The following is a 16,501-nucleotide window of genomic DNA, read 5'->3' as shown; positions in this document are numbered from 1 at the left end:
GTTTGTAACTTTCTCTCGGGGCACGAAAGGCAACAATAAAATACAGAGATCTCAAAACTTGGCCGCTTTAAGACTGGTGGACTTCAACTCCCAGAATTCCTGAGCTAACATGACAGGGGGAGGAATTCTGGGAGTTGAAGTCCACCAGTCTTAAAGCGGCCAAGTTTGGGGAACCCCCTGCTCTAAAACGCAGAAGCTACGAAACCTCCCGGAAAACCAGCCTCGCAGCATCTGGGCCGCCAGGCGAGGGTTCGTTCATCCGGGCTGACCCAGGCCACTCTCCGGCCCCCACATAGGGGGGGGGGGGAGCCTCCCGCTGGCCGCGCCCGGCTCGGCTCGCCTTGGTCCGGCTCTCCGCCACGTGACTGCCGGCAGCCCCGCCCCTGGAGCCGAACCCCACCCCCACCCCACCCACGCCCGGCAACGGCGCTCCCGGCTCCTCCGGCCAAAGGGGCATCTCCCAGCCCCGCGGGGCCTCCCCAGCCATCTCTCCCCGGAGCCCCCGCGGAAGAGGACGCCGGACTATGGAGCATTGGCGGGACCCCGAGCCTGGTAGGCCGAGGGGGAAGCGGCGGGGGCTGCGCTCCGGTCTCCGCTGGCTCCGACGCCGCCGGCCAGAAGGCTCCGGCTGAAGCGCGGCGGGGACCCTTCCGCCTTCTGGAAGAGCCCCGGCGCAGGCTGCCTTGGCCGCCTTCGGGGGTGGGGGGGTGTCTGCTGCCCCGGGGCTCCCGTTGTTTTCTCCTTTGGCTGCTTGTCCGGGAGGCCTTCCCTGCAGACCCCCGTCCCAGGGCATCAACAGTCGGGGAGGGGGGGGCGGAGGGTGCGGGGTCTTGAAAGCAGCTGCTTTGTGGTGGGGAGGGGGCGGGAAACCCAGGAGGGGCTGTAAGCACCCCTTGTTCTCTCCACAGGGTCGGGTTTGTGGGCAGAGATCGCCGGGCCTTTCCCGGAAGCTGAAGTGCCTTTACCCGCCCATGTGCACCCAGGCCAGCATCCCCTGCCTCTGGCTCAGCCTGGCAGCCCAGCTCAGGAGGAGGAGGAGGAGGGCCAGGAGGAGGTGCCCGGTGGCCTGCCCTGCCCTGCCCAAGCGGACAACGCCTACCTGGGGATGAGCTCCAGCCTCCGCACACCAGGCCTCCAAGTGGCCCCAGACTCGGCCAGGGGGACTTTCTTCTACTGGGCCAGGTGGGGCAATGTGGCCCGTCAGCGCAAGACAGTGGAGGGCCTGCTGCAGCAACAACATTGCTTGCGCCTGGCTCGCCACTACTGCCGGCGCCTGAAGGCGGCTTCTGACTTTGTGCGCCACTTGATGGAAGCCGAGCGACGTTTTGTGGCGCCTGCTGGCAGGCAGAGCTCTGAGGAGGCCTGGCTGCTGCGGGGACTCTGCCAGGAGCTGCGGGTGCACACCTCTCATTGGGGCTGCCTGCAGTGCCACCTGCGCAAGGACCCCTGGCTGAGGCCCCTGCTGCTTCGGCAGCCTGAGGCGGTGCAGCGCATGAAGCGGTCCCTCGGGGTGCTGGCTCTGCAGGCGCTCTGCCTGCTGGAGAGATGCTTGGAGGCCGTTCTGCAGCACTGGGCCTGTGGGCCGCTTCCTCTGCTCTCAGAGGCCTTCCGAGGCCTGGAGAGCTATAACCAGGGGCTGAGTGAGTGGGGCCTGCAGGGAGCCAAGCCGGGGCCTGGGGCTCCAGGGCAACAGGGGGTACAGGCCTTTTCTGTGGAGAGGGTGCTGGCCGTCTTGGCTGCCGAAAGAGGACGCCTGGCTGGTGACAGGCTGGCTCTGCTGCTCCCTTGGCAGCAGGCAGGGACCAGCGACCTGAGGCCCACAGCCGCTGACACTTCCGGGGCGGGCGAGGATCTCCCTGCACACCTGCAGGCCTTGTGCCGAGAGGAGGAGGAGGCGGTCATGGAGCTGCTGCCAGGATTGCTTGCGTCCACTGGTGGCCTGAAGCATCGCCTCCTGCACCGGCCCAAGCAGGACCAACCCCAGGGGACCCCCGGTGCAGCCCAGGGCCTGGCCCCTACCCCACTGCCCAGCTGGAAGTCGTCTGATGGGCTGGATGCCTCCTTCGCCGAAGCGGCTGCGATGCTCTGCGCTGAATACCGACCCCTCTTCTGGAAAGCGGCGTCGACCTCCTGGGTGCGCCAGCTGGAGCTCCAAGCGAACCAGGCTGAGTGTCAGAGTGGAGCCGGGGCTGCCCTGGGCCAGCGGGTGACCAACAGTCTGGTGGAAGGTAGGTCAGGCACGGGGGGGCAGGGAAGAGGGCCGGGTGCTGGCCGGGTCGGCGGGATGGTGGCGGTCAGATGTAGGCAGCTCCGGAGGTTTCTGCAAGGACCTTGAAATGCCTCCTTGGGCCCTGGCTCTGCCGTCTTGAGGTCTGCCCTGGCCAGGTGAAGGTTGGACCTTCAAGAATTCGGACCGCGTAAGAAATATAGCGTGGGCAGCAGGGTTCCCATTTTCTGGAGAGATTTTTTTTCTTGCCAGTGGACTTATTTTGTGGGATTTTTTTTCTCTTGAGGGGATTTTGGCCTTGCTCGGTACGTGACCCTCAAAACCAGTGGTGGGATTCAGATTTTTCTACTACTGGTTCTGTGGGCATGGCTTGGTGGGTGTGGCGTGACTTGGGTGTGGCGTGGCTTGGTGGGCGTGGCAGGGGAAGGATACTGCAAAATCCCCCTTCCCTCCCCACCCCACCCCACTCACCTGCTTTCCAGCCCCATTCTCCTGCGCAGGGCAACCAAAAAAGACCCAGCCAGTCAGCTGGGACTCAATGGGAGGCGGAGAAGAGATGGGGTTGGCGGGGCCAGTCAGAGGTGGCATTGGCCGGTCCTCTGAACTATTCAAAATTTCCTCTACCGGTTCTCCAGCACTGGTCAGAACCTGCTGAATGCCACCTCTGGTCCCAACCTTGCCTGCTCTCAGACTTTCCACCTGCCCCATGAAGTGGCTTCTGTCGTCTTTCCCGGGGTGAGCCGAGGCTTTGCCTCCTGAAACCAGACTGAAACCACCGGGAATGTCTCTTTCTCTAGCTTGCCTGCCTGCAGAGGCCGCGGAGGAACTGAAGGATGTGGCCCTTTGCCTGCTCAGGCGGGATGCCCTGTGGCAATGGGACCCAGGTAGGGCCCTCGTCAGGAGAGGGGGGGCTGTGGGCCGTCTGGGCTTGGGATGGCTCAATTCCCACCCTGTTTGGGAGCCACCCGGGTGACTGAGGCAGGGAGACCTGCATCCTGACCCCCTTCTTTGCCCAGGGTTCTGCCATGCTCTGGGTACCAGCCTTGTGGACAGATGCTCGCCCAAGCCCACGACTGTGGCCTGCAGCCAGACTGGGAAAGTTTTGCAGAGCCTCTTCCTGCTCCTGGCCTTCTGCATGAGATGCCTGGAGAGGCAGCCTTTCCATGGTGGCCCAGGTAGGTCAGCTTGTTCCTGGCCTTGCTGCTGAGGGGAGGCAAGCGGGGGTGGGCTCTTTGCCAGCTGAGCTGGTTCTTCTTTCCCAGGGCAGCGCCTGGTCCTTGCCAGCCTCCACCTGTGCCTGCTTTCCCTCGCGGTGGCTACCTGCCATGCCTCTTCCTACTGGACCATGAGCAAAGCCTACCAGTACTTGGCCTCCTGGTCCCTCAGCCAATTCCTTCTTGTGGCCCAAGGTGATTTGCAGGCAAGCATCTTGAACCTGAGCCCTCCTGGCCTGGAGCTGACCCAAGCAGTCAGCCTCCGTTTCCCTTGGTTTGTATTGTATCCAACGGAGCCTGGAAGGAAGGCCTTCAAGAACTCATCATCCCAAAGGGCAGGGGTTGTTGTTGGGCCTTGCCGTGCGAGGGTCCCCCGAAGAAGGGGAGGGGGGGGGTTCTGGTGGTTGAGACAAGAAGCCTGCCTGGGCGCCCCAAAGGAAGCTCCTTGTTGTCACCTGCAAGGACATAAGCCTTTTTTTTTTTCTTGCAGCTGCTGAAAACTGAAGCCAGGAAGATGTTGGGGCTGGTGAGCAGGGCCTCCTTGGAGGACAGGTGGAAGCAGAGCCCTTTGGCCTTTCATCGGGAGCGGGAACTGAGCCTGCGAGTCCATTCGGCAACTACCAGCATCCAAGTAAGCCTTGGGCCTGGCAGAGCTGGGCCTGTGGCTCAGGAAGGTTGCTGAACAAGGCTACTGGGGCTATTGAGGAGTCCAACAAGGTCAGGAGAGGCCGCCATAGGCTTCCCAACCTGTTGTGCAGGAACCCCGGTCCTAGGACGCCCTAGCAGGCCCACAAGGATGCTTGAAAGTCAGCTCTGGTCTCTCTTGCTTGAACGAGTCTCGGCTATTTTGGCGGAGTCAGAAACTCCACGTTGCTTCGGTGCATCCTCTCCTCCTCTTCAGGGCAGCAGGGGCAGCAGTCTGCCTAGCAGGGTCTGCTTCCCATAGTTATTTGTGGGCGAAGGGCCTCCAGAGATGCCCTTAATCCGATGGCATCTTCGGCTCCTCTGGTTGGCCAGCTTGGTGGTGGTGGGGGCAACTGAATGCCCTGGAGATGCTGGTGGGCCTCGACCGGAGAATGAGAGTCCCCTCCCGTCCCCGGTAACCAGCGTCGTCAACCTTGTAATTCACGGCACAGCAACCGTGATCCGTGTATAATCTAGGGGCGGGCCAGATTAGGGGCATGAGGGGCTTGCACATGGCACCCTTTTCTTACCCACAGCTTTTTGCCAATGACGTGCTGGAGTTGTTTTGTCTGGACTGCAGGCGCGTGTCAGCCGAGGTCTTTGGACAGGCCATGCCGCTTGGCAAATACTGGCGCCTTGCCCTGCAGGCAGGTACGCGGGAAGGGGAGGGGAGGTGGCAGAGGGCCAGGCCCCCTCCTTGCAAGGACGGGCACTGGCGGTTCCCTCAGGCTGGCCAAGCCTGTTCCTCCGACCGGCAGGAGGGTGTGAACCTGCTGGCATGTGCGCTTCTCCTTCAAACAGTGGTGGGGGGAGGGGGGGTTGCAGACCATCCCAAGAGGCCGTGGAGGGGGGGGGCACAGGGTACTGAAGAGGGGCAGCAGCCCTTGCCCACCTCTGACTGCCGCCCTGTCCTCCCCTGCCCTGCCCTTGCAGAACCACCCTCCGCTGGCAGCAAGTATGCCCAGGCTGCAGCCCAAGCCATCCTAGCGCCGGTCTTGCAAGGTGTCCGGTGGCTTTCCCAGGACTCCCAGGCTCTGGTCCTCAGCCGGGTCACAACGGCCTTCCTGGAAGTCTGGATGGAGCACATCCTGGCCCAGAAGATCAAGTTCAGGTGAGTTGGCCCTGCCGGAGGGGCCTCAGGCTGGGCCGGCCAGTCCGGCCCTTTGCCGACTGACCCCTTTCAGCCTCCAGGGAGCCCTGCAGCTGAAGCGGGACTTCGATCTGGTGCGGGAAACCCTGCAGTCGGAGGACTACGAGCTGCCCGCCGAGGTGAAGCAGCTGGTTTCCTCCCTCCGGGCCTTCCAGCAAACGGACAACGCCGTCGCTTGCCTCCTCCAGCAGCCCAGCAAGGGCACCTTGTCCTCCTGCAGCTGGGACGCCCTGCAAAAGTGCTGTGAGTGCTGGCAGGGGGTGGGAGAGAGGCAGAGCTGCAGGAGGGGAGGGGGGTACCCCTCCTTCTCATCCGCATGGCCCTGTGGAAGGGGGGCCCGCTTGCTTGGCTAGGGTGGAGCGGTCGAAGGCTGGGATTTGGCGCCTCCCTTGGGTGGGACCAGGCGTCCCGGGGCAAGAACTCCGAAGTGCCCACCGTTCCATGCCTGCCCAGGGTTCTTGCCATGGCTGGCGCTCTTGCTTGGTGCCCTTGGTCCTGCTGCGTCTGAGCCGAGTCCTCCCCGCCACCTCTTCCTCTGCTCTCCAGGCTCACGTGATGGGACGCGGTCCTGGCATGGCAGCCCAGGCAGCCTGAGCAACCTGGAACATCTGGAAGGGCTGCCCGTCCGTGCTCGAGCTGGGCCAGAGAGCTGGGCGGCTGACTTGCTGAGCCGTGCCCCAGGAGGTGGCACAAGCTCCGAGACCTACCTGAGCCTGGCCCAGCAGGAGTGGCTGGCGCTGCGGCTGCATGGGGCCCGCCGCTGGAGGATGCCCGCCCTCTCCTGCATGGACCACCCCTCGGAGGCTTGATCCCGCTGGGCCTCCAGCCCCTGATCTCCACCTGCCCTCCCTCCTCCTGAGCTGCTGGGCCTTCCGGCCACCCTGGTAGTGGGGGGTGGGGGCTGGGGTGGGTGGGAAGGAGCCCAATCCCACAAAGGCCTTCCTTGGCCCGGCAACATTCTGCAACAGCGCCCCCGGCAATGGGCAACCCGATTTGGTATAGGAGCCAAATCCACAGGAAGCAGCCGCCTCTTGCTCTGACTTGGAGCCATTCCTCGTCCTGGCTGAGCCTTATTCAGGACAAGGGAGGCTCGGCTGGGCCGTGGTGCACAGTGGGGTCAACTGGTCTGGCTCTGCTTGGAAGAGCAGCAAGTCAGGTAAGGGGCTGTTCCTGCAGGACCCCCCCTCCCCCCATCCTCTTGGTTCTGTTACCCACTCCCCTTTAGGGGGGACCTGGAACCGGGGTGCTAGTAAGTGCAATTGGGGCATTTCTTGGGGTGTTTGGGAGGTGGGGGAGGAGGAGGAGGGCTGCACAGGTGAATCAAAGCCCTGGCCCACCTCCATCGCCTGCACAGGCAGATGCTACGTCCTTGGTCCCTTGCTTTGGCTTCTGTGAGGCCAGGCTCTCTCTCTCAGGCAGGGACCTGAAGGCGCGCCATTTGTCCCCAACCCTCAACATCCTTTCCCCCGCTTTGGCCCCTCTGCGTCTGACTATCCAACCTCTTGAGGCCTTAACAAAAGCTGTTGCCTCTCGGACATCAGAAAGCCCTGGGTGGTTGCTGGCCTTTTTGAAGCTTTTGGCCGCAGTTTGCCTCTACGCTCTCGCTGGGTTGCTGGAGGAGGCAGGCGCCAGCCCAGGCAGGTGTCCCGATGCTCGGGAGGGAGTGGGGGACTTAGGGAAGCCCCTTCCTGCCCCGAAGGCTCCAGGGGCTGGTTGTCAGTGACACATTTGGAGGCCTTGGCCAGGCAGAAGCGGATTGCTGATTTCTACATTCATCTCGTGTGAAAGACGAAAGGCTAAAGAAAAATAAAGGCCATTATATACCTCACAGCTTCCCAAGGTGGTTTGTTCTATAGTATCTCTTTCTCCCTGGGGAAATCCGGTGTCTTTGGTTGGGGTTTATTTTCCTGGCTGATTTTGTTATATGAAGTCGGCCTGTGGGATTCGTTCAGAGGTTGGAATTCAGCCGGTTCTGGCGGACTGGTAGCTGAAATTTTGACTGGTTCAGAGAAGCAGCAAATACCACCTCTGGATGGCCCCGCCACGCCCCTTCCAGGAATCCCCGTTTTGGCTCCTAGGTAAGTGTAGGGAGGCTTACTAGGCCCAAAATGGGGCATGGGGGGGGGGTAGGGTGCGGCATAGCCCCTCCGCGGCCTGTGTTTGCTCCCAGGAGGCTGCAGGGAGGCTTACTAGGCCCAAAGCGGGGCACGGGTGTGTGTGGCATGGACCCCCCCCCCGGCCTATTTTTGCTCCCAGTGGGGGTGCAGGAGGCCAAGTGCCTGTCACACCCCTGGCCATGCCCATCGAGCCAATCGTTAGGGCAGAGAACCGGTTAAATTATTTGAATCCTAGATTCATTGTTTGTTTGGAAATAAGCAATCCCCAGCCAAAACTTCCAAGAGAAAACAATGGTAATTTTGTTCTTCATTTTGCAAAGCGGGTCGACCATGCACACACATCAATGCATTTGCCTTATATTCCCTAGCACAAATTTACCTCCCACCTCTTCTTCATTGGCTTAGTGATGCCACAACACCCTATCCAAAGTGTCTAAAATGAATACATTATCTCAGCTCCTGATTACTTCTCTAATTCTATCTCCCCCTTTACTTATAAATTTCCTTTTATGGTCCTAGTTCCTGGGGGGTTGTCTCTAGAGTAACTATCATATCAGTAAATTCTTGTTATGACTGGTTTTTGGCACAAAAGGCCTCTAATCTTAGCTCCTACACACAATTCTCAAGATTCAGCCTAGCTCATGAGATTAGGAAGATACACAATGTATTTTGTTCGCAGCCCAACATGACTTCTTATAGTTCTGTAACAACACAACTCTGTTTCTCACAAGCCTATGGTTAGTGTATGGTTTGGTGCAACGTGCAGACACAGAACATGGGTTAAATTTACGCGCTGCAATTGCAGCCCTATTCAATCTGAGTCTGAACCTCGTAAATTTCCTGAATATTATTGATAGAAGAGTTGATCCAGCAAGACTGAACACGGCAAGGCTACCTGTTGTAGTTTGCCAGCAGCCTGTGCAGACGGCAGCAATCGGACAGTGGGGAAGAACAGGGACCAGTCCAGGAGTCTGGGGAGGACTCGGATGAGGGTCCTGCATCCGATACAGAGATGGAGCCAGGACCATCTGGGAGTTATGTGGCGACTCCAGAGCCTTTAGAATCTGGCAGCAGTGAGGCCGAGGAACAAGGGGAGCTTGTTCCCAGTGCGTGTGCGCGCAGAGCTTCCAGAAGGCAATAACAGTTAAGACAAAACAGGCGACTCGGGAGTAAGGCTTGGAAGTGACTGCCTCTCCCATAAGGTATAAAGGACAGGCAAAGGTAAAGAAACCTTTGCAGGAAGCAACGTCATTCACTCTGATTGGTTTGGACTCTGAAAGCTCCATGGTGAATTTGTTCTCTGCTTTTGGAAAGACTAATTGGGACTTTAGTAGTTGGCAGCACTTCAAGTAAGGTATTGTTAACCCTTCAATGCACCTTGTATCATATAAATATGTGATACGTTTATTATGCAAATATATGTTTAATTTTATCAACCATTTACCTGTTTATCCCTGTGAGTAGTTGTCGTGGGGCCCCCAGTAAAGTCTGGTTTGCCTGCGGCCCATAATAGAATAGAATAGCAGAGTTGGAAGGGACCTTGGAGGTCTTCTAGTCCAACCCCCTGCTTAGGCAGGAAACCCTATACCGCTTCAGACAAATGGTTATCCAATATATTTTTTAAAAAAATTCCAGTGTTGGAGCATTCACCATTAATGCCATTAAGCGGAGGGGGGGGGGAGCGAAGCCGGTGAAGAAAGCGGTGGCCGGACGAAGCGGCCCCGCTTTCCTGACCCTCCCGTAAAGAGAGGCTGCCGTGGGGACGTTGGGGGTCTCGAGCGCTGCCCACCAGGCTTTCCCCCACGGCTGGCTGGGGGGAATTGCGGGGGTGGCGGGGTTCGAGTCCATCCTTTTTCTCCTTCAAAAGCCCTTGGCCTTCTGCCTGAAGAACCGAAGAAGCTTCTTGGATGAGAAGCGAAACGCTCTCAAGGAAAAAAAAAAGAGGTCCAGTTGCCTCTTGAAGGGAAAAAAAACAGTGGACGACGGAGACGCTCCATCGGCGCCCACGATCCCAAAGCGCTGGGAAAAGGGCTGTGCCGCAACCGGGCCAGGCCGCAACCGGCGGAGCGCCCCCACCCCGCCCGCCCCGGGTCTGAGGCCGAGAAGCCCCCGCAGCGAGAGCGGCTTCTCGGGGCAGCCACATCCCGAGCGGCTCCCCGCTCCCTCCCCCGCGGGAAAGCGCCACGCTGGCCGGACTACGAGTTCCGGCAGCCTCGGCGCCCCCGGCCCCGCCTCTTCCGGGCGCCCTTCCGGCGCGGCGGCAGCAGGGCCTGAGTGGAGCGGGGCGGGGCGGGGTGGTGGCGGTTGGGTGGATGGCCTCTCTCGCGCGCCTCGTGTCGGCCTCGGCCATCCCGACCAACTCGGGGGAGCTGCTACGGGGCGACAGCGGGCCCTTCCCGCCGGCAAGTACCCGCGCCCCCGTCCCCCCGCGCACTGGGCCCGTCCGGGCGGGGCGGCTCCCCGGCCGCGGCGCTGCCATTGGCCGCCCTCCTGGCCGTCCCCCCCCCCGGGCGCGGAGCCAGGCCGGAACTCCGCGGGCGCGGCAGGGAGGCGGGCCCCGGCCTGCTCCGTCCCGCCCAGGGGCTGCCCGGCCCCCGGGAGCTTCCCCGCGGCACCTTGACGCCTTGCTTGCCCCCAGGTCCCGGGCCGCGCGGGCGGCGAGGCGGAGGAGGACGATGCGCTGGCCGAGGAGCTGGAGGAGGGGATCGAGGGAGAGGCGCAGCCGTGGAGCCTGCAGGAGAAGGCGCTGCACGACGCCCGGCTGAAGGCCAAGGGGAAGCGGCGGCTGCGGCGGACCTCCTCCCGCGATTCCCACCGGGAAGCCCTCCCGGAAAAGGGCGAGCCGGAGCCGGAGCCCAGCAGCCCGAAGGACAAGAACCACGACCGCAAGTCCCGCATGGGGAAGGGCCGCGGCCTGCCCAAGAAAGGTAGGGCGGCCGCCGGGCCTGTTCGCCGGGGGCGGCCCTGGAGCTCTGGGGGGGGGCGGCGCTGCCCGGGGAGCAGGCCTGACAGCCCCTCCCTCTTTCCAGGCGGGGCAGGGGGCAAAGGCGTCTGGGGAGCGCCTGGGGTGGTCTACAGCTACCAGGAGCCGGATGCCCGCGACCCCAACTACGACGAGGCTGCACAGGTACCACCTGGGGTGGCTGGGCTTAAGGCCTGAAGGCTCCTCCCAAGGCAAAGCTTGGAAGTCCCAACTGAGCGGGTGAAAGGAACAAGAAGGCCCAGTCGGCCTTCATCCCCACCCCAAATCCTCCTCCTACTTCCTGAGCCCCCCCCCCCTTGACCTGCCTGGAAAAGGCCCTGCCTTGTGGGGTCCCTTTAATCGGAAGCGGGAGAACCCCCTACTTGCCTCTTAGTTCTTCAGTAGGCTCGGTGCTCCCAGCCTCTCTTCCTGTCGGTCCCAGCTGAAGCAGACTTGGGCAGTGGCAACGGCCCAGCAGCTCCCTAGGTCCTGGTCTGAGGAGTGGGCTCCCTGGCTGAGGAGGAGCCGGAGAGGAAGCCCCAGGAAGTTGGGGGTGGGGGAGCTTTAATGGCCACTGCACTTTTTTTTTAGGGGAAGACCGTCTATGCCACGGTGGTGCCTGAGCTGGAGGAAGAGGAGCTGGAGAAGACGGTGCAGCCGATGGTGCTGGAATATTTTGAGCACGGAGACACCCTGGAAGTCGTGGTGAGTCTTAGCAAGAGTGGAATCCCCCCGAGTTCTTCCAGGCAGGGAACACCCCACCCCCCCTTGCAAGAGGGAGCCTCTGGACCAGGGGTCTCCAACCGTAGCAACTTTAAGACTGGTCGACTTCAACTCCCAGAGTTCCTCGGCCAGCTTTGCTTGGTCTGGGTGCAAATGCTCTCAGTGTACATAAAAGAAAAGAGACATTCGTCAAGAATCATCAGGTACATCACTTAATAATAGCCATAAGGAATCAAATCATACTAGGAAACACTCAAAAATCGTTAGGATGCAAGCGACAAAATTACAGTCATACACAAGTGGAAGGGGATGGGTGATAAGGAGGTTGAGAAGATTAATCGTAATAGTAATACAGACTTTGTAAATAGTTGAACAGTGTTGAGGGGATTATTTGTTTAGCAGAGTGATGGCGTTCGGGGGGAAAAAACTGTTCCTGAGTCTAGTTGTTCTGGTGTGCGTCGTTTTGAGGGTATGAGTTGAAACAGTTTATGTCGGGGATGTGAGGGGTCTGTAGATATTTTCACAGCCCTCTTTTTGACTCGTGCAGGATACAGGTCCTCCATGGAAAGGAGGTTGATAGTAATTGTTTTTTCTGCAGTCCTAATTACTCTCTGGAGTCTGTGTCTGTTCCTGTTGGGTTGCACAACCAAACCAGACAGTTATATAGGGACAGATGAAGTTAAAGCTTCATAAAAAGCTGACTGGTTTCTTTTTAAAAGTTAACTTCTTTTTTTTTACATTGAAAATGTAATAGAATTTTTAACGTAGACGGTTTATTTAATTGGGTCACCTTCTCTGGAGCAGTTTGACCTGCTGTGTATTTTGGCCTTTTATTGGAATGAGCACCTCTGCGTTGTACAGGCCTTTTAAATCACGTGATTATCTTTGAAGACAATCTTGCATTTATTAAACACACAGCTCCTGAGAGCTGGTTTAAGCCCTTCGTGCGGGCAAGGAAACAAGCAGCGTCTCTGCTGCCTGGAGAAGCCCTGAGAAGCATGGGGTGGGCTCTGGGGTCTCAGCTGTCAGAGGCCTAGCTCTCACCTGCTGCCCCTTTTTCCTCCTTCGCCAGGAGCTCCTTCGGAATCTGAACTTGGGGGGCCACAAGGCAACCGTGTCGTCGCTGGCCGTGGTTCTCTCTCTGGAGGGGAAGGCCAGCCACCGGGAGCTGACCTCCCGCCTGCTCTCGGACTTGGTGGGGAAGGTGCTGAGTGCCGAGGACATTGCGGCTGCTTTCGACGGGATGCTGCACGACCTCCCTGAGCTGATTCTCGACACGCCCGAGGCGCCCCAGGTCAGTCCTGCCCAGGAAGGGGGGGAAGGGGAGGTGCTTTCCTCTTCTGGACACCGTGGGCCCTGACCTCGCGCCCCCCCCCTTGTCTTGCCTGTGCAGATGCTGGGTCAGTTCATCGCCCGGGCTGTGGCCGACCATGCGCTCCCCCTCAACTTCCTCGAGCGCTACAAGGGGCGTGTGGACTGTGAGCATGCACGGTGAGAGGGCCGGCCTCGTGGATGCCATGCCCTCGGGGGTGGGGGAGGGAGGGCCACCCCCAGGCTAACAGGAAGTGTGTGAGCGAGAAAGACGGTTGCTGGATACGCTTTTTCCTCTCCCTGCAGGGCTGCCCTGGATCGTGCTGCTGTCCTGCTGCGCATCAAGCGAGACGTCAACCGGCTGGACAATGTGTGGGGCGTGGGGGGCGGCCAGAGGCCAGTCAAGCACCTGATCAAGGAGGTGAAGAGCTGGAAGTGTGGGCGGGGGGCACGCTCGGTCTGCCCTCTACTGCCCCTCCCGCGGTTCTTGAGCGGCCCTTGGATGCTTGGCCGTCTGCCGGATGGAGATGGGGTTGGAGATGGGGCGACTGACCGAGGGATGTCTTTGGGGCCAAGCATGCGGAGGGAGGGAGGGAGGCTGCTCCATGCCGGATTCTGCAAGCACCCAAAGCTGCTGAAGAAACCAGTTCCAGCAACCGTTAATCTTAGTTAATGAATTCAAGTTGGCACAGTTCAGAAGACATATTAAAATGCACCGGTGAAACACGGAGCAGCTCTCTGCCTAGGAAGGACTGCTCAAGTCCATAGAATAAAGGAGAGGGGCCAGCTAGAGGGGCCTTGGGGACCCCAGGAGGGACTGGGCAGTGTGCTGTGAAGGGGTGGGTGGGGATGAGGTTTAGACACAGGAACTATAAAGGGAGGAGGCAGCTGGGAGACACCAGCAGTCAGATCCTGAAGGCAGAACCCATCCAGCCCCCTCCCCCCCGGGGGGGGGAGGTCCTGGTGCAGAGCTCTTCTGCCCTCCAAAAAGTCTTGAGCAGCTGCACCAGAGGCCTGACTGGACTGCAGCCCCCCCCCCCCAACTCCCCTTCCGCAGATGAACCTCCTCCTGCGTGAATACTTGCTTTCCGGAGAGGTGTCCGAGGCCGAGCGCTGCCTGCGCCAACTCGAGGTGCCCCACTTCCACCATGAGCTTGTCTATGAGGTAAAGAAGGAAGGGGGGCAGGAGCTCTGCTGGAGCTGGTGGGGAGGGAACAGGCCCACAATCGGGCTTGCCAGGCCCAGGACAGGGAGCTCTGGCCCCCTTGGCATGCTGGGCCTGTTTTGCTGCCCTCGGAAACCCCTGCCTTGCCCACTCTCGCTGGGTGCTCATGGTGCTTCTCTCTCTCCCCCCCCCTCCCCCCCCCCGGGGTGTTTGTGCCAGGCTGTGGTGATGGTGATGGAGTCTTCGGGAGATACGGCTGTTGCCATGATGGTGAAGCTGCTGAAAGTGCTGTGGCAGACGGGGCTGGTGACCTTGGATCAGATGAACCGGGTAAGGCCCGGAGGGGCTCCACCCTACAGGGCCATAGAGGGAGCTGGCATTGGCTCCTGCCTGCAGCAAGCGCCTCCCCCCACCCCACACACACTCTTCCCTCTCTCTCCCTCCCTCTATCAGGGCTTCCAGCGGGTCTACGATGAGCTTGGAGACATCAGTTTGGACGTGCCGCTGGCCCACAGCATCCTCGAGCGGATGGTGGACCTCTGCTTCGAGGAGGGTGTCATCACCAGGCAGCTGAGAGAGACCTGCCCCGCCCGGTAGGTCCCACCCAAGTGGGTGGGTGGGGAGACGACGACACCTTGTTGGCTTCAGGGAAGGACTGACCTCCCCCACCCGCACCCCAGATGGCTGCCTGGCCTGTTTTAGAAAGGCGTTGTGTCCAGAGGTTCCTCTTTGAGGGCTGTTCCTCACGCTGGAGGGACGGGAGGATCAGGTGGTCTATACCAGTGGTCACCAACCGGTGGGTTGCGGCCCACTGGTGGTCCGTGAGAAAATGTTGGTGGTCCACAGAGAAGTGTCACCCCCAAAGCAATTAACCCAGGCTGCGGAGGAACACAAGGCTGCGCTGCCCACATGGCCTGCGGGAACACAAGGCTTGTATCGCTTGCATTAGGAAAACACGAGGTAGTGAGGGGAGCGGGGAAAGGGCAGAGGGGGTGGGAACTTGCCTGGCCACTGGGTTGTTACTTCTGCTTCTTTCTTCTTCTGCTTTTGGCTGCATGCAAAGGCATCCTGCTCCCAGAGGCTGCGCAAAGACTCCTTTCTGGTGGAGTTTGGGGGGGAGAGAAAGAAAAACTGCTGCTGCTTCTGCTGCTTTCCTTGCATGAAGACAGAAGTCTCTCCCCCAAAAAAAAAACAGAGCTCAAAAGCAGGCTAGGAATGTGGCTGCCTTGGAGGGGATGGGTGTGTGTGTGAAAGGGGTGTGTATGTGTGTGTGTGTGAGAGAGAGAGATCTCCCTCACACTCCCACCAACGTCAGCAAGCCACGTTAGTCAAAATTCACATTAGTGGTCTGCGGGATTTAAAATAATGAGTTTGATGGTCCCTGAGGTCCAAAAGTTTGGCAACCCCTGGCCTATACAAACAGCCCCCAGGGACATGCTGGTCATCCTACCCTGCCTCTAACTCCCCTCCTCCTCCTCAGGGGCCGGAAGCGCTTTGTCAGTGAAGGAGACGGCGGCCAAATCAAGCAATAACTGGAAGCTTTCAGCACCCCCCTACTGCTCCCCCTCCCCAGCAATGCCTTCAACCCAGTCAGACCTGCCAGTCAACAGAGGAGCCCAGAAACCTTTGCTGAGCACCCACCATTCCCTTCCCCACCCCCGAACAGCGTGTCCATGCGGGCGGTCGGTCGAGCTTAATCGGGGAGGCGAGCTGGGGAGCCTGCACTTTGCCTGACAGATGGGGGGCCGATAGTTCGGTAGAAGGGGGAGAATTCTCCTGCAGGGCACCAGCGATGCATCTCAGGAAGCCTCAGGCTAGCTGGAACTGCTGCAGTGGTTAATGGTGGGGCTGTTTGGACCTGCTGGGCAGCAGGGCTGAGGAGGCAAGAGGACGGGCACCTCTCTCACAGCCTCTGGCTAGCGCAGACCAGTCGGTTCCTGCCCTGTGCAGCTAGTTCCAAGGTACTGTGGGGAAGGAAGTCAGCTGGACTCCCTGCAGCCAAAGAACCTCCTGATCCCAGGACCCCTTGAAGCCCCGATGCCACCCACAGATGCAGGCGGGGTGTGGTGGTGGTGGCTGGGTTTGAGGGCTGAGGGAGTAGCAGCTGAGCAGCGCAGGGCTAATTCTTCCTGAGTTAAAGAGGGGAGCTGCTTCTGCTTGGCGCTGCCCACGACTGGTGGAGAGGCCGAGCAAGTGGACATCGTCCTGGGAGGGAATTGTGCCAAACTGCTTAGTGGTCTTGCAGGCAAAGGTGGTAGGGACGGGTGAGTCTAATGGGAAATGAAAAATAAATGATTTTACTCAAAAGGACTCCGGCTTCTTGTCTCCTGCTGCAAACAGCACGGCTATTTGGTCATTTGTTTTTGTTTTTTGGAAGTAAGAGTGGCATCTGGCTCGCAAAAACACGAGTGTAGAGTGTCTTATGAAGAACAACCCCCCCACCCCCAAACGAACAGGATTCAATGTGCAGCTGGAACTCCTGAATAGATTCAAAGGAAGAGCTGTTTTCACATGAGATGCTCAATTGTGAAATTATAGATTTAAAACGAGGGTCTTCAAACTTGGCAGCTTTAAGACTTGTGGACTTCAACTCCCAGAATTCCTGAGCTATCCAAGTCTTCAACCCCCTGGTCAAGGCAGGAGCCTTAAACCATCGTGGTCATACCAGTCTATTTTTTGAAGACCACGTTCTGTGATTGTTGCTCAGGTACTGGATGATAGTCATGTCTCTCCCTACTCCTTTTCAATAGGCTAACCCAGGAATGTCCAACCTTGGGAGACTTAAGACTTGTGGACTTCAACTCCCAGAATTCTTCAGCCAGCTGGCTGAGGAACTCTGGGAGTTGAAGTCCACAAGTCTTAAAAGTTGCCAAGGTTGGAGACCCCTGGGCTACACATAACCCAGTTCCTTCAACCATTCATACAATTTAGCCTCTAGCCCCATTATC

The 16,501-nt window shown here is 59.4% G+C and overlaps 2 protein-coding genes across 2 annotated transcripts; both read left to right on the top strand.

Annotated features, from left to right (window-relative positions):
• The first annotated feature begins 380 nt into the window (after nt 1-380).
• CCDC142 (coiled-coil domain containing 142) lies at nt 381-7,102 on the top strand. Its single transcript, XM_026676497.2, has 10 exons — nt 381-552; nt 909-2,228; nt 3,025-3,111; nt 3,244-3,402; nt 3,490-3,647; nt 3,932-4,072; nt 4,662-4,776; nt 5,059-5,236; nt 5,310-5,518; nt 5,822-7,102. The coding sequence occupies exons 1-10, from the start codon at nt 525-527 to the stop codon at nt 6,082-6,084; spliced, it is 2,658 nt and encodes an 885-aa protein (XP_026532282.2). The 5' UTR covers nt 381-524; the 3' UTR covers nt 6,085-7,102.
• A 2,576-nt stretch (nt 7,103-9,678) lies between these two features.
• Nucleotides 9,679-15,860, top strand: LOC113417887 (programmed cell death protein 4-like). The gene is made up of 11 exons (XM_026676501.2): nt 9,679-9,794; nt 10,031-10,319; nt 10,422-10,519; nt 10,946-11,059; nt 12,150-12,371; nt 12,471-12,568; nt 12,695-12,809; nt 13,446-13,553; nt 13,773-13,883; nt 14,007-14,146; nt 15,034-15,860. The coding sequence occupies exons 1-11, from the start codon at nt 9,705-9,707 to the stop codon at nt 15,083-15,085; spliced, it is 1,437 nt and encodes a 478-aa protein (XP_026532286.1). The 5' UTR covers nt 9,679-9,704; the 3' UTR covers nt 15,086-15,860.
• The last annotated feature ends 641 nt before the right edge of the window (nt 15,861-16,501 follow it).

The sequence above is a fragment of the Notechis scutatus genome, chromosome 4 (genome assembly GCF_049901735.1).
Source record: "Notechis scutatus isolate UNSWTSFEM ecotype Mainland chromosome 4, rNotScu1.2, whole genome shotgun sequence".
Classification (NCBI taxonomy): domain Eukaryota; kingdom Metazoa; phylum Chordata; class Lepidosauria; order Squamata; family Elapidae; genus Notechis; species Notechis scutatus.
This window is presented reverse-complemented; position numbering and strand designations above follow the sequence as displayed.

Bases quoted from the DNA above. Each gene is read 5' to 3' on its own strand.
- CCDC142 (XM_026676497.2), top strand. From the start codon at position 525: ATGGAGCATTGGCGGGACCCCGAGCCTG. The intron at 2,229-3,024 runs GTAGGTCAGGCA...CTCTTTCTCTAG, and splicing joins GACCAACAGTCTGGTGGAAG to CTTGCCTGCCTGCAGAGGCC. The intron at 5,237-5,309 runs GTGAGTTGGCCC...GACCCCTTTCAG, and splicing joins GCCCAGAAGATCAAGTTCAG to CCTCCAGGGAGCCCTGCAGC.
- LOC113417887 (XM_026676501.2), top strand. From the start codon at position 9,705: ATGGCCTCTCTCGCGCGCCTCGTGTCGGCCTCGGCCATCCCGACCAAC. The intron at 10,520-10,945 runs GTACCACCTGGG...CTTTTTTTTTAG, and splicing joins ACTACGACGAGGCTGCACAG to GGGAAGACCGTCTATGCCAC. The intron at 13,884-14,006 runs GTAAGGCCCGGA...TCCCTCTATCAG, and splicing joins CCTTGGATCAGATGAACCGG to GGCTTCCAGCGGGTCTACGA.